Genomic DNA, 15,236 nt, shown 5'->3' on the forward strand with positions numbered 1-15,236 from the left:
TGGTTCGAGTCATAAGCTTAGCAGTTAAGCTTTACCACGTAGTCATTGCTATGCGTCAGGCACTCCGTCCGTATTTATACAGGTACCCTTCCTTTTTCACGTGCTTCGTCTGGTTTGAATCGATTGCTTATTTTGCTTTGATCTGATAAGTGCCGTTTTCTTTGTTATAGGTGTTTGCATCACTCTTAAGCCGAAAATGCATTACTGCACTGTGTCATGCATTGTTTGTCGCATTCTGATAGTGCGTGTTTATGGCCTGTCGCGGTTCGCGGCATAGCAAGAGACTGCTTTTTGTTGTAACTTACACTGCTGCTTTCTTTGATAATGATCAACAAGAATCAAATAATAGACTGCGTATGATAGAACATGTTCTGAATGAGAGTTAGGTGAAAATTTTTCTCTGTTTGAAAATCTTTGCGGCCGCTTCTTTATTACATCACATTCTGCACAGAAATTAGAGTCATCTTAGATTTAAAAATCTAGTCACTTGCCGTGCTTCATATCTGACTGTATCACTATTAGGCATAAGAATAATACGAATATAAACATGACGCGATACGTATATTCTTCCGCGTTTGCTGTTGTCTCACTCTAGTTTCGTAGTTTATTAGGCAGACAGGATTTAAATGAGATAGCAGCAAACACGAAAGAATACATGGCAAAATGTTTATATTCATATTATTCTTATGGTGAAGAGAATAGTGTATGTGATTCAAATGTCATCAGGTTCCTATTAGCAACCATCTCTTCTCACAGATAGGAAAAAATTCAGAACGTAGAGTTGGCCATATTGACAAACATCCCAAACAGTCTTGCCAGTCAGATTTTTGTAGTACACTGAAATTGTGCTACATTCGAAGATGAACAATACGGAATTTGTATTTACTTCGTTGGATAATGTATGAAAATGCAGTGGTCGAAACTCGCAGCGGAGAAAAAAAGCTCTTCTTCCACTTTTTTTTTTATTTACTGACGCAGAGGTTTTGGCGCCAGTATTTATCTTTGTGCCTACAAAGCATGCCTGCGTAGTGCTACATATATTCGACGGCAGAAGTTAGTTGTGACGGCACGTACCAACATTTTTCATAACTTCCGCTTGCTTTGCACTCGATTCTAAGCCGCAGGCGGTTTTTTGGATTATGAAAACCAGAAAAAAAGTGCGGCTCAGATTCGAGTAAATACGGTACCCTGAAAATTTTCTCACAGGAGGAATACACCGAAAGAAATTCTCAGTCAAAATTTTAACTGCTAAGGTGCACTGCAAGTATGTTTAAGTTACTCAAAAGCACCATGTAGGTGTATTTTGCCCTAACAGCTGGCCAAAAGTCCACTTTTCAAATGCAAGTAATTCCTGGAATGCGTAACTTCTTGTGATAGTCTGATGGTGCACTGCTGAATGTGTTAAAAGTGTGTTTTTACTTGTCCAAAGATCCAGGTATGTGTCATCATTTATAATTATTTTCATTCATATTATTTACTACTTTTATTAGTAATCTTCCTTTTTGTCATAGTTCTGGTGGTTTCCCTGCATACTTGTTACTGCAGTGTTATAGAAATATCATTTCTCTACTGGAAATTTAAAACAGTGCCTGCTGAATACTGCAGTTTGATTTTGTAGAGCTGTTTTATATTAATTAGTTGTTAGCTATAAGAAACATCATCTCTGAAATTAATTTTGAAAGCATTCTGTTTTTATCCTATGTCCTTCAAAAGCCAAAATTATGACAAGGAAAGGCCTCTTACATCTTACATCTTACGAAGAGATTTTCTGAAAAGGAGTTTGTAAAAAGATTGGACTTTAAGGAAAATTGCATATTATCAGAGCCTAACTTCTGTGATGAAAAAAAAAAAAGAAAAGGTCTTAAACATTAGCTGTCATATATAAAGTCACAATTAAAGAAACGATGGATTGCTTCACACAAAGCTGAAAGTATCTCCTCAAAAACTAACCATAACTGGCTGCAAAGTACCATTGAATTTCCATGTTGCAAAACTCTAGTTAGTAGACAGTAAAAAGCGTACTGCACAGCTACTAAGAAACAGTTCTGGAGCCACATTGTCAACATACACCAGTCAAATAATGTTCCGAGAATCTGGAAATGTTGAAGGTCCCAAAATGGTTAAAGATATCTAAATACAAACAAGCACTAGATTGAAGTTGTGAAGACTTACAAGCAAAAAGTCAACTTTCACATATCCAAACCTTATCAACTTTCTCGAAGGAAAGACTAGGAAACAGCACACAATAATCTGAACAGCTAATATGAAGGTCTATCCCTGTTACAATATCCTTCAAAGAGCTAAAAAGCTGTGCTAAACCACAACTGAATCCTCTCAGATGACTGCCACATGAACAGAGATTCAACTTCACGTCTTGCTTAATCATAGGTGCAAGCAATTAATATTGTATTTGGAAGGGGTTTTAAATGATTTTCGAAATGATGACATAAATGCATTGGGACTTATCTATAAATGAGGCTGTGATAGTTCACAGAAAATTCAGTTCAAACAAAAATTTTAAAAGAACTGTGATTGTGATGTGAACATATTTCAGTCATCCTTAGTGTCCCTCTACTTTTAATTGCAAAAGTAAAGACCTAATTGTTTGGAAAAATCCTAAACCATCATCTTCTCACTAGTGCAGACCTGTTGCGGCCTGGCAGTCTTTCCCTAAAGCATTTTTTTTTTCCTTTCGGTTTTTGGTATTATCTGGATGGTGCAATCAGGATGCTAACAACAATATGGCTTTAGTTAGCTTGTTTGTCAACCTTTATAATGCACATGAGAAGGACGAAATCTCCTTGGTTGGAATGGGTATTTAGTTACAACTGGCTGGTAATTTTCAAGGAATTGGCAGGAGTGACCTACTGAAGTAGCAAGTTTTACATTTAGTCAATTTGTTTATTGAAGTGTCAGATCAAAACCCCTTAACAGAAAGTCAAATGCCTTCAGTAACCAATAGGAAGGACTTATCAGAAATGAGTGCTTTCAGTGCCATTCATTCTGCTAATTATTAGCCACTTGGCCTAAATCACAAATCAACAACACTTTGAAGTAACTCACTATTAGTCAAGAGCCTCTTGCCATATAGTACAAGAGGCAAGTACCAAACAGTAGCTTGTTCCTAATATTCACTGAAATTCCTCTACCTTGATTCTTTGAGACATTGATAGGCAGTCACTATTCAATGCTATTCCAATGAACACTGAAAACTGCTACTTAGCTTGCAGTTGCTGTTTGACCACCAGATTCTATCATCGTCATAGCTGAAGTGCCCACAGCTCCATCAGGTGGTTCTACAAAGCATCACTGTACTTCAGCTGCTAGGATTTTTCGCCAAATCTCCTCTCTGCTACAACTGTTGCTATTTCTGATATCTCTCTTGTTTAATGTGCCCCTCTCTGAGCTTTTACTTCATTCTACACTGATTCTTGGTGCACACAGCCTTTTGTGATATCTGTTGGGAATACTCTCTTGAAAGCTTTCTTCGACATTTGATCATCTTAATGTTTAACAGTCACTCAAATTTATGCTAGAGTTTCCTCCATTACACGCGTTGGAAAGTTCCCTATCATTCCGCTGATCTTGTCCCTTGGCCCTGCTGGTGAGGTGTTAAGTGTACTGCTTGCCGGCTTGTTTGGACAGCCTCAAAGAAGCAAATAGTGTCCAGCTGCTTTGAGACGCATTATATGCCCCTGATATCCAGTTTAATTTCCCCCCATCACACACACGGGCCGTCTCGCTTATGAAACCCGGCTCACTTCTTATGTTATGATCTGATATGTAATTAAAATTATTAACATTTTCTAGAACCATCACAGAACAATAAGAATAAGATGTATTCATGAAACAGCTGAAAAAATTGGTATAGCACCAGGCGAAAAATTACACGAAACAAAAATTGCAAGAACAGAGAGTGTGAAACACACACTGCTGATGACTATGATATATACATAGGTCTGCAATGCAGCAACAGGGCCAGCATCGACAATGAGATGCTACGTGTGCAAGGCTACCTCAAAGGACTTCAATGACTTGTCAAAACCCAACGTAACAAATGCAAGAGCTATTCAGTTTGGCCCATCTGTACGGAATGCCGAATTAGATTTTCCAAATGTTTGTTGCAATTGTCCTATAAAATAAAACTCAAGACGTGAATTTATTCAAAAGAGAAAAAGGTACTTGCTCAACAGAGAAAAAAAGTCACACAAGAAAAGTTTAGAAATCGATTGTGATTAATAGTCTATGTTCCCAAGCAAGGCTATAGAAATAGCAATGATGGAAATATCAGTAGAAGATTTTTTGCAGACCTTGAAAACATCAGCAAAAATAATAGGTGTAGAGCTGCAACACATACAGATTCAGGGCTATTCTAGAAGCTATTTCCAATGGATGTAAGACAGGCATAGACGACTTTTCTGCTTGTACTGTTGAAACATTAAGACTGTATATTGATTTTTATCCATGGCACCGTATGTCTCCCACTGAATGCAAGATTTTGCTTCATGGTTCAACTGTCATTGAACATGCCCTCTTACCCATATGTAGTTTACCAGAATAAGCAGCCGAGGCCCACAGTAAGTACTTTCATCTGTACAGACAAATGTTTGCCAGGAAATTCTTAGAAGAAGAATGCAATGTGGACATAATAAACAGGCTACTACTGACATCTGGTCCATTAATAATAGGTATTAGACCAAAACCAAAGGAAATCAGAAAAAAATTCCTTAAAAGAAACATTACATTTACTGTTCTCAATGAAGGACTGATTAGGCAGGTTCCTCAAGCTAAAAATGATGACGATTAGAGAAGAAGAATACACAAAATTAACTCTGAATGTTAACAGCCATACCTTATTAATGCCTGGGTCATCCTGTCTTCAATGTAAGTTCTTATCTTCACTTCTTCAGGCTTCTCAACTTCTTCACATCGCAGAGGTATGTGACTGAGCTCTTTACATTTCCTGTAAATATGAAACATGCTGCCTTACTATTGCTTATATCACCAAAAAGTTATTAGAATATCTATGAGTAGCTATGTCAAGTACTGTGACACCAATCCAGTTAAGATTAGAACCTCTACTTCTTTTTTTGGGAGACATTCAGCAAAATCAAATTGTATTTTTTATGGTGTTAATCAATGAAGAATTTCTGGATGTGACAGATAATGTACTGTCAAGGACTTTCCAAAATATGATGTACCTGAATCATAATTTGACATTTAAAATAAACACTTCCAATGTATTATGAGATGTATTTATGTTCTTTACTAAATGAGGAGGTGCAGGCTTCAAATTGCTCACAATATTTTCATTAGTATCAAAATTGTTGAAGTAGATTGTGACAAAATGTTTAAAGTTAGTGGAATTCAAAACATTCCTTGGGCATAAAACTTTTTCTTTATTTTGTAACTGGTTTCAATTAATAAGATCAACATCATAAGCCTCTATCTTCCTAAACTAGTACAAAAAAAAAAGCTCGTGTAGCCAAGATACGCACAGTCAAAAGGATGTAAAAACCAGATGGAACAATGTATTATGTTTTTACTTCTTTTGATGATGATTAACTACTGATCCGATGATGTATCTCATAGTCCGAAACAGGTCATAGTATAAAGAAAAATATTTTTCAGTAAAAGATTGTTTTGAATTCCACAAAGGTAGGTAGGTTGGTTGGTTGGTTTAAGGATTAAAGGGAACAAACTGAGGTCATCAGTCCCTCCAAACATTATTCGTTCAGCCAAAGCATTGTTCACAAACTCAAGACTGGTTAAAAGTGGAACTCTGCACAGAACGTCAGTAAGCAGTTCTTCCATAAACAAAATCAGAGAACAGTGTGGCAAACTCTGAACAATTTTCATTCATCTTAACCAGTTTTTTTCCCCCAAAAAAAACGTTTGAGGGTACTCCGGCATTGGATATAATGCAGCAAAAATTACTTATAACTGAAGCATGGGATACCACCCGTCTGCTTTTAGCCATGACAATCAACACGTCTAACTTAAGAAAAAAAAAAAAAAAAAATTAAAAAAAAAAAGTAGTTTCGGACTCTTCAGTTGACTTTACTACAGCTCAAATGAAGGTTTACAGTCTCACTTTCATCATCCACTGATACTGAACTTCCTGGCTTTTCACTCGCACACGAATTGTTGACAGTTTTTGGTTTTTTAGATGCAGAAGAACAAGTAAAATAATTTGTTGGTTTTCTGCTCATCTCTCACCTCCAACTTAACTTACAAGTTGCAACGAAAGACAGGACACACTGTAAAACTTCGCACAACCGACAAGAATGTAACAGCAAACTGAAACGAATAAAGAACAACAAAACAAAGACGACAATGGATCGTGAAGGATAGTGGTGGCAGGAACGTAGATACATCTTTCAGTAGCTCGGCATTTGAGCGTATGCATATCCGTTTAGCACTATTATCAGCCACTATTAGCGGGAGAGGGCATTACATGCTTGTCGAACTGGCTGCCAGCGATTCAGTTGTCGAGAACGGTTGCCGCAGCTTCGAAACGCTTGAAACAGTCAATGACATTGCTTTTCCCACCAAAAACTGCACTGGGGGTATCGTTCGTATTGCAATTACCAACACGAGAAAATGAAATAAAAAATTCGTGTCCGTGAAATAAATCTTAGGGGTACACATACCCTAGCGTTCCCCCAGAAAACCAGCACTGATCTTAACAAATTTTAAGTGACAAATGCTTGCGAAAGGATGGTGTGGATTTAAACAGACTAGGCTCAATGAATGATTAGAGACATCTGTAAAATCATTAAGAACAGGGGAAACTGATACCATGTGAAGGGGGTGAAATTTCAAAAGTGACAATGAAAATAAAAATATCTCCCAGGCAGAAATTCCGATATTAATGTAAGTATTAAGGACAGTGTGCTTCAGAACTCAACTCCAAACCTGATGGTATTTTCTCAAAATGTACAATTGCTATCCAACAAATTAAATCAATATCGTATTTTGTAAGAAAATGACAGGAAAAACACTCCTGTATTACATTTTACTGGACATTGACTTGACTGAGAGAAACTTCACATGGTATCCGTTCCAGATTTTGTATTGGGTAGTTATTTTTTGTGGGAAACTGTATAAACGTGGTGGTAATTGCATTTATATTAAAAATGGCATAAATTTTAAATGTATACCTGATATAGAAAAATTATCCACAGAGAAATAATTTGAGGGTAATGTATTTGAAATCACTGATGAAAAAATAGCTATTATTTGTCTATAAATGACACCAATGGGCAATATTAACACCATGTTAAAGGGCCTCTAAAATATTTTACTCAAGACTACACAAATAACAGAAAAGTAATTATATGTGGGGATTTCAATATTGAGTTTGCAAGCGAGTCCAAGCAAAAAGCTGTTTACTGAGATCCTTAGCACCTTTAAAGGCTAATACAGAAACACCAACACACATTAAAAATACCTCAGCCACAATCGTTGATTAAATAATCGTGAATGGGCACTTGAAATATTTAACACAAACCTTCAATATAGGTTTTGGGGATCACACAGCCCAAGAAATTAATATAAGACTAGGAAAACAGCTTGTTTCAGCCAAATGCCTAAAACTACATCTAAGAAGTATAATGAGCAAAACATAAATTTCCTTCACTGTCTGAGTAAAGGAACGTGGAAAGACATCTATGAATGTAAAAATATGAAGGGTAAGTTCAATGAATTCTTGAATAGTTCTAGCTATTATTTTGAACTTTGCTTTCCACTTCATAAAAAGATAATCACAAATAGGATTTGAAAATATAATGGATCACAGCAGGGATACAAACAAATATCTGCAACGAAAAAAATGTTTACTTCATGAAATATCTAGACAGCACACCGCATCTCCAGAAATTTATTCCTATTTTAAGAATTACAAAAAACTAAAGCCATAAAAGAAGCAAAAAGAATGTCAAATAATGTCTTCATACCAAACACATCAAATAAAATGAAAACCACATGGGACACTACGACAGGAAACAGGAGAAACACAAAGAAAATAGTACAACATCAAATGGAAAGAACATTCATCTGTAATATTTGGTTCCAAGCAGATAGCAAATAATTTTAACTCATATTTCACCGAAGCAGCTGTGATTCTGGAAGCAAAACTTTCAATACGCTCCCACTGCAAATCAGATTAAAACTATCCCTAGTAACAAGTCTCTCTTCCTATACCCAACACACGAACGAGAAATACTAAAATGTAGTAAGGGAGCTAAAATCGGAATCTTCCTTTGGTACTGACAACTTAGCAGGCCATATCTTTAAAAAATGTGCACCCTTAGTAGTTAGGCCCATTATTGACATATGCAATAGCTCACTTTTAATGGAATATTCCCAGAAAAGATAAAGCTAAAGTGAAGCCATTGTACGAAAAAGGTGAAAAAACAGATATGACAAATTGTAGGCCACTCTCTCTACTATCTGTTTCTTTCTAAAGTAACTGAAAAACCTTTTACAAAAAGACCTATAGGTTTCACTGAATAAAATAAACTTTCCTCGACCACACAGCATGGTTTCCAAAAAGGTATATCCTCAAATATCAAAATCTCAGATGGAAACCCAATTCTAAGCAAAGAAGGGAAAGCAGAAAGGTGGAAGGAGTATATAGATGGTCTATACAAGGGTGATGTACTTGAGGACAATATTATGGAAAGGTAAGAGGATGTAGATGAAAATGAAATGGGAGATACAATACTGCGTGAAGAGTTTGACAGAGCACTGAAAGACCTGAGTCGAAACAAGGCCCCCGGAGTAGACAACATTCCATTAGAACTACTGACGGCCTTGGGAGAGCCAGTCCTGACAAAACTCTACCATCTGGTGAGCAAGATGTATGAGACAGGCGAAATACCCTCAGACTTCAAGAAGAATATAATAATTCCAATCCCAAAGAAAGCAGGTGTTGACAGATGTGGAAATTACCGAACTATCAGTTTAATAAGTCACAGCTGCAAAATACTAACGCGTGTTCTTTACAGACGAATGGAAAAACTAGTAGAAGCCGACTTTGGGGAAGATCAGTTTGGATTCCGTAGAAACACTGGAACACGTGAGGCAATACTGACCTTACGACTTATCTTAGAAGAAAGATTAAGGAAAGGCAAACCTACGTTTCCAGCATTTGTAGACTTAGAGAAAGCTTTTGACAATGTTGACTGGAATACTCTCTTTCAAATTCTAAAGGTGGCAGGGGTAAAATACAGGGAGCGAAAGGCTATTTACAATTTGTACAGAAACCAGATGGCAGTTATAAGAGTCGAGGGACATGAAAGGGAAGCAGTGGTTGGGAAGGGAATAAGACAGGGTTGTAGCCTCTCCCCGATGTTGTTCAATCTGTATATTGAGCAAGCAGTAAAGGAAACAAAAGAAAAATTCGGAGTAGGTATTAAAATCCATGGAGAAGAAATAAAAACTTTGAGGTTCGCCGATGACATTTTAATTCTGTCAGAGACAGCTAAGGACTTGGAAGAGCAGTTGAATGGAATGGACAGTGTCTTGAAAGTAGGGTATAAGATGAACATCAACAAAAGCAAAACGAGGATAATGGAATGTAGTCGAATTAAGTCGGGTGATGATGAGGGAATTAGATTAGGAAATGAGAACTTAATGTAGTAAAGGAGTTTTGCTATTTGGGGAGTAAAATAACTGATGATGGTCGAAGTAGAGAGGATATAAAATGTAGACTGGCAATGGCAAGGAAAGCGTTTCTGAAGAAGAGAAATTTGTTAACATCGAGTATAGATTTAAGTGTCAGGAAGTCACTTCTGAAAGTATTTGTATGGAGTGTAGCCATGTATGGAAGTGAAACATGGACGATAAATAGTTTGGACAAGAAGAGAATAGAAGCTTTCGAAATGTGGTGCTACAGAAGAATGCTGAAGATTAGATGGGTAGATCACATAACCTATGAGGAGGTATTGAATATGATTGGGGAGGGGAGAAGAGGAGTTTGTGGGACAACTTGACCAGAAGAAGGGACCGGTTGGTAGGGGGAGGCATCAAGGGATCACAAATTTAGCATTGGAGGGCAGCGTGGAAGGTAAAAATTGTGGAGGGAGACCAAGAGATGAATACACTAAGCAGATTCAGAAGGATGTAGGTTGCAGTAGGTACTGGGACATGAAGAAGCTTGCACAGGATAGAGTAGCATGGAGAGCTGCATCAAACCAGTCTCAGGACTGAAGACCACAACAACAACATATCCACCAAGTCTGCTATTATCGATTTCCTAAATGAAGCTTTGAACACACACACACACACACAAACAAAATAAAAAATAAATAATAAAAAATAAAAAAACCATTTGACATCATTTATCATGATCTACTATGTAGAAATCTAGACAATGTTGGTGTCAAGAGGCCCAGTGTATGAGTGGGTGAAGTCATACCTACACAACAGACAACAAATATTGATGTCTTGTACAAAGAAGGCAAAAATTTAATTCTCCATCACTCATAAAAACACTATGTTAAATACAGTGTGCCAAGGGATTCTGTACTGGGATCAATCTTGTTCTTGCTGTTTGTAAACGACTTGGAACCATCCAGCCCTACCTATAAGTACATTAAATATGCTGATAATACAAATATTCTTATCGATGGAAAGACCCCCAAAGAGCTCCAAAATGAAATACAATAGAGCACTTCACATATATCAGAATGGTTCCCAATGAACAACTTAACAATAAACACACAGAAAACGAACACTATGCATCTACTGTATACACACTGCAGAATAAACAGCCTTTTAGCTGCAACCATAGAACTGTTGGGCAAAAGTCTTGAAACAAAAGGAAAATCTTAGATAACAATAGCAAAATAAAAAAAGGAAAATCATAGATAACAACAGCAAGACTGTTCCAAAAAACCAAAATGTCCATTCATACAAACATGGAATAATCAAGATTTACATGTGCAGTTTCCATATATAGAATACCACCCAAAAAAAAATTAAGGCTATAACTGGCTTGCATAAATTCAAAACTGCAGTGAGTGACTACCTACTACAGAACTGTTACTATAGTGTTGATGGATTTTATCTACTATGTAAATATGTGAGAAAATTTAAATAGTTTATACAGTTAAGGTCAAAATAGGAAATGTGTATGTATAAATTTATCTTTGTATTCTATGTATGTGTGGACTAATAGATATACTCTCATGGACTGTTTCTCTCTTATGTTAGGCTTATATTGCTGTATACTGTAAATCGTACAACAGTTTCTGTTCAAAATTTATTTCAATTATTTGACTAGTCCTATATCATTATGTACCCGTGTATAACATATGATTCAAAGGACGAATAAATATACAATACTATACAGTTCTACTTGGAACAGGCAAGGCAATAAAACTATACACCAGAGAAGATCCTAGTGGGCAAAACCCAATGGAAGAAACCCTCAAGGTCTATCAAAGTTCAACAGAGCCTAGACAAAGGTACAAGGAAGAAGAAAAGGGGAAAAGGAAGATAGGCGGGCCAGGTGCTCCGTCCTGGGAGCAGCAGGAAGCCCTCAATGGAAGAAACTGCAATGGAAGATGACCCCCCCCCTCCTCCTCCTCCAGAGGCACCTCCCCCAACAATACACTGTAAAGCAGTAAGGACAGGGCAAGGAAAGCACAAGAAAACAGATGAAGAACACCAAGTCACACAGAAGAAGCAAGAAAGGGAAGAGGAACACAAGAATGGGCAGGGTGAGGACTAGGGCAGACCACCAACCCAGATAGTCAGCTATTGTCTGGTTGGGGCAGAGAATTCAACAGGGTAACCTGCCAACCCCTAAGTGGGCTGACAAGGCCGAGACATTCTCCCTTACAGGGAGTGATTATAAACACCTTTCATGAATAAACCTTAAAACCAGGTCAGTCACTCAGGCTTCGTCTGCTAACACCAGGGGTAGCGAGTCAGGAAGATTAAAGAGTCCACTGTAGGGTGGTGAGGTTAGGACAGTCCAGCCAAATGTGGACCACTGTCAAATGGGCATCACAACGACACTGGGACAGATCCTTGCAATGGAGGAGATTACCATTAGTCAGCCAAGTATAGCCAATGAAGAGCTGGCGAAGGACAATGGAATCCTTGCAAGAGGACTGCATAGAGTACCTCCACAAATTCATGGTCTCCTTTATCATCCATAGTTAGTTCAGAGAAGACAAGGGTATGCCATTCTGTATTCCAAATTCTTAGCACTTGATGGCGGGATACTGATCAAAGGTCCAGCGCTGGAATACCAATCTCAAGAGGCAGCTTGCCAGTAGCCAATTTGGCCAGCCTGTCAGTGAGTTCATTCCCCGGGATCCCAATGTGACCAGGGGTCCAGACAAAGACCACTGAGCATCCATGCTATTCAAGGGCAAAAATGGAATCCTGGATAGTCAGGACCAAGGGATGGCGAGGGTAACACATGAAGAGCTTGTAAACTATTCAAGGAGTCTCTATAGGTGAAGAAAGACTCACTAGTGCAGGAATGGATATGCTCAAGAGCACATGAGATGGCTACCAACTCCGCAGAGAAAACACTGTAGTCATTCGGCAAGGCATGGAGTTCATTACATTCCACATGACGTAAGCAAGGACAGTGTGACTGGCAACCATCGAGCCCTCAGTACAGACTACTTGTGAATCTTGAACACACTGAGAATGGAGAAGAATTGGTGGCTAAAGGCCTCAGGCAGTGCCAAGTCTTTCGGACCTAGTTGTAGGTCAAGACAGAGTTGTGGATGGGAGGGGGAGGGGGTGTGCACCATGGAGTTGTACAGGAGCAGCCCCGGAGAAGATGTGATATGAGTGGAAAGCGGGAGTTCTGGGAAAAAAAGAAAAAAAGGGGGGGGGGGGGTGGGGGTTGTTATTGTTGGCGATCTTTGTGTGTGTGTGTGTGTGTGTGTGTGTGTGTGGGGGGGCGTGCGTGTGCTCAAAAAGGTTATTATGACCTTTACAAATCCTAAAAGAAACCTACACACTCACTCTATCTCACATGCCTTAAGACAATGGAGATGGGGTGAAAGGTCCTATACATGGGGTTAAAACAGAAGTAAAACTGCAGAAGAGCTACAAGAAAGGCACAGGGCAATGTGACTGGCAGACCACTTACAAAAACTGGGTGAGCCAGTCACCCTGTGAACACATTAAGAACATAGCCATAAAACTTTAGGAAACAAGTTGGACATATCACAGGACTTTAAAACTCACTACATTTGTTTGAACCTTACAGTTATCTGTACACAAGTACCACACAATGGAGCAGGAAGTCATCTGTCATAGGGCTGTGGCCTGTGCGTAGACTAGTAAGGAGGACCTCATCCTGTTAACGTGGCTGGAAGGAGGTATGCCACAGATGCGTTGTGGACTTTACTAGACAGAGCTTATTGTCTTGTCACTTTCACCCACTCATCTTCCTTTTGATGCAAGACACTGTACTTCAACAGCGAGGCTAATAGCGTGCAGGGGGATGGCACACTGAAATAACTAAGGATCACATGCCTGTCTCCTTGGCTGCTAGATCCACCCTTTAGTTCACCGCAATATGTGTGTGCCCTGGTACCAAGCAAAAAGGTAACCTCTTCAACAGCTGTTGTCATTGGAGGAGAGCATGCTTGATATTCTGAACTACTTTATATTCTGGGTACAAGCATTGTAGAGAGTGACTGGCACTCAGAGAATCTGAATACATGTAATTTAGCACTTTAAGAACATCTCATGTGCTCCACACTGAAGACAGTACAGTCTAGGGGCAGTCGGACCTTCAGATCATGATTGGGGAAACCAACAGAGTGACCAATGGAGTTTCCCTGTTTGGACCAATCAGTAAAGACAGCTACATTGTCGTAGTGCTCACTTGAAATGGCAGAAAATATTGCACCAAATCCAAAATGACACTGGGTTGCTGCAGTAACCATGGTGGCTGGCAGCTGAAATCCTGGATTTGGGGTTGTACATGCTCCACACCACTTGACTCCAGCACACGCTGCATGCGGATCCCAAATGGCACTGTTGCTCTTTGATGATAGGAGAAAAGGCATTCCAGAGGCAGATGAGCAACAGTGTGGTATGAAGGTTAAATCAGAGCTGCGAGTAACTTATGTGCCTCACGTTATATGAGGAGCTGCCGCTGGATGGCGAGTGGTGGTTCCCCACCCTCAGCACAGAGACTGGGTGTGCAGCTGGTTGTGTAAGCACCTGTGCCCAGCCTAGCCCAATCCCCTCATGGTGGGTAGTGTCAATAATCTTCTCAGGTGCCTTAGGTGTGGCAACCACAATAGTTTGGTGTCAAAAATTAAGCATAGAAACGACACTAAGTCTTTAAAACGTGGAATGGTTTTCCTCATATGCAAGTCAGGTAAATTAAAAATATGATGAGAATGATTCAAATGTACACACACACACACACACACACACACACACACACACACACACACACACACACCTGCAAAAAACTGAAAACCCATCTTTGTAGCCCAGTCCTTCACCTCCGCACTTTAAGTTGCAACTGACTGGTTGCTGTCTAACACTGGAGGTGGAACAGTAAAAAGCAAAATCATCCACAAATAAGGAGCATTGTATAAACTCCTTACTGTAGATGTGAAAATTTCTATGGCTATGCAATAGAGGGTACCACTTAATACATTGCCCTGAGGAACATCATTCTCCTCCTCAAAGCGATCTGACAGCACATAATCACCAACTTGAGAACTTAGAAAAACAATTAGACAGGACGGATTTTGTGAAAATGGTGAGGTGGCAAGGCAACACTAATGGAGTTACACAAGAATATTGTGTCTCCAAATAGTGTCGTACGTCTTACTGATATCGAAGAATATAGCAAGACGACGATATTTATGTAGGAAAGGCTGCTGAATAGCTGCCCCTAGTAGGGTCAAGTTGTCGACAGCGGACCATAATCTCCAGAATCCACACAGAGTGGCTGGAGAATTGTCTGGTCTCAACAACCAGACAAGGTGATGGTAAACGATGCGCTCCAGGGTCTTTCCTACATAGCTCATTAATGTGATGCTCCGGTAACTATCTTGGTATGAGAAGCAGTATTAGAATTGAGTCTCTACATGAGGTGGGAAATTGGCCTATTTGCCATATAAGTTTAAAACATTAGCGGAGGATTTCCTTGACACTTCTAGTAAATGTCTAAGCATGTAATACTGGATTTGGTTGTGTCTAGGTGCAGTATCAATCAGTCTCAGACAGTG

General features: G+C 39.0%; 1 protein-coding gene across 1 annotated transcript in view; it reads right to left on the bottom strand.

Annotated features, from left to right (window-relative positions):
• LOC126089246 (uncharacterized) overlaps nucleotides 1-15,236 on the bottom strand; it is a 177,476-nt gene that overhangs the window by 32,699 nt on the left and 129,541 nt on the right. The window contains exon 7 of the mRNA XM_049906895.1: nucleotides 4,853-4,963. Coding sequence (XP_049762852.1) covers nucleotides 4,853-4,963 — 111 coding nt within the window. The remainder of the gene's footprint in view (nucleotides 1-4,852; nucleotides 4,964-15,236) is intronic.

Source organism: Schistocerca cancellata, chromosome 1 (genome assembly GCF_023864275.1).
Source record: "Schistocerca cancellata isolate TAMUIC-IGC-003103 chromosome 1, iqSchCanc2.1, whole genome shotgun sequence".
Classification (NCBI taxonomy): Eukaryota; Metazoa; Arthropoda; class Insecta; order Orthoptera; family Acrididae; genus Schistocerca; species Schistocerca cancellata.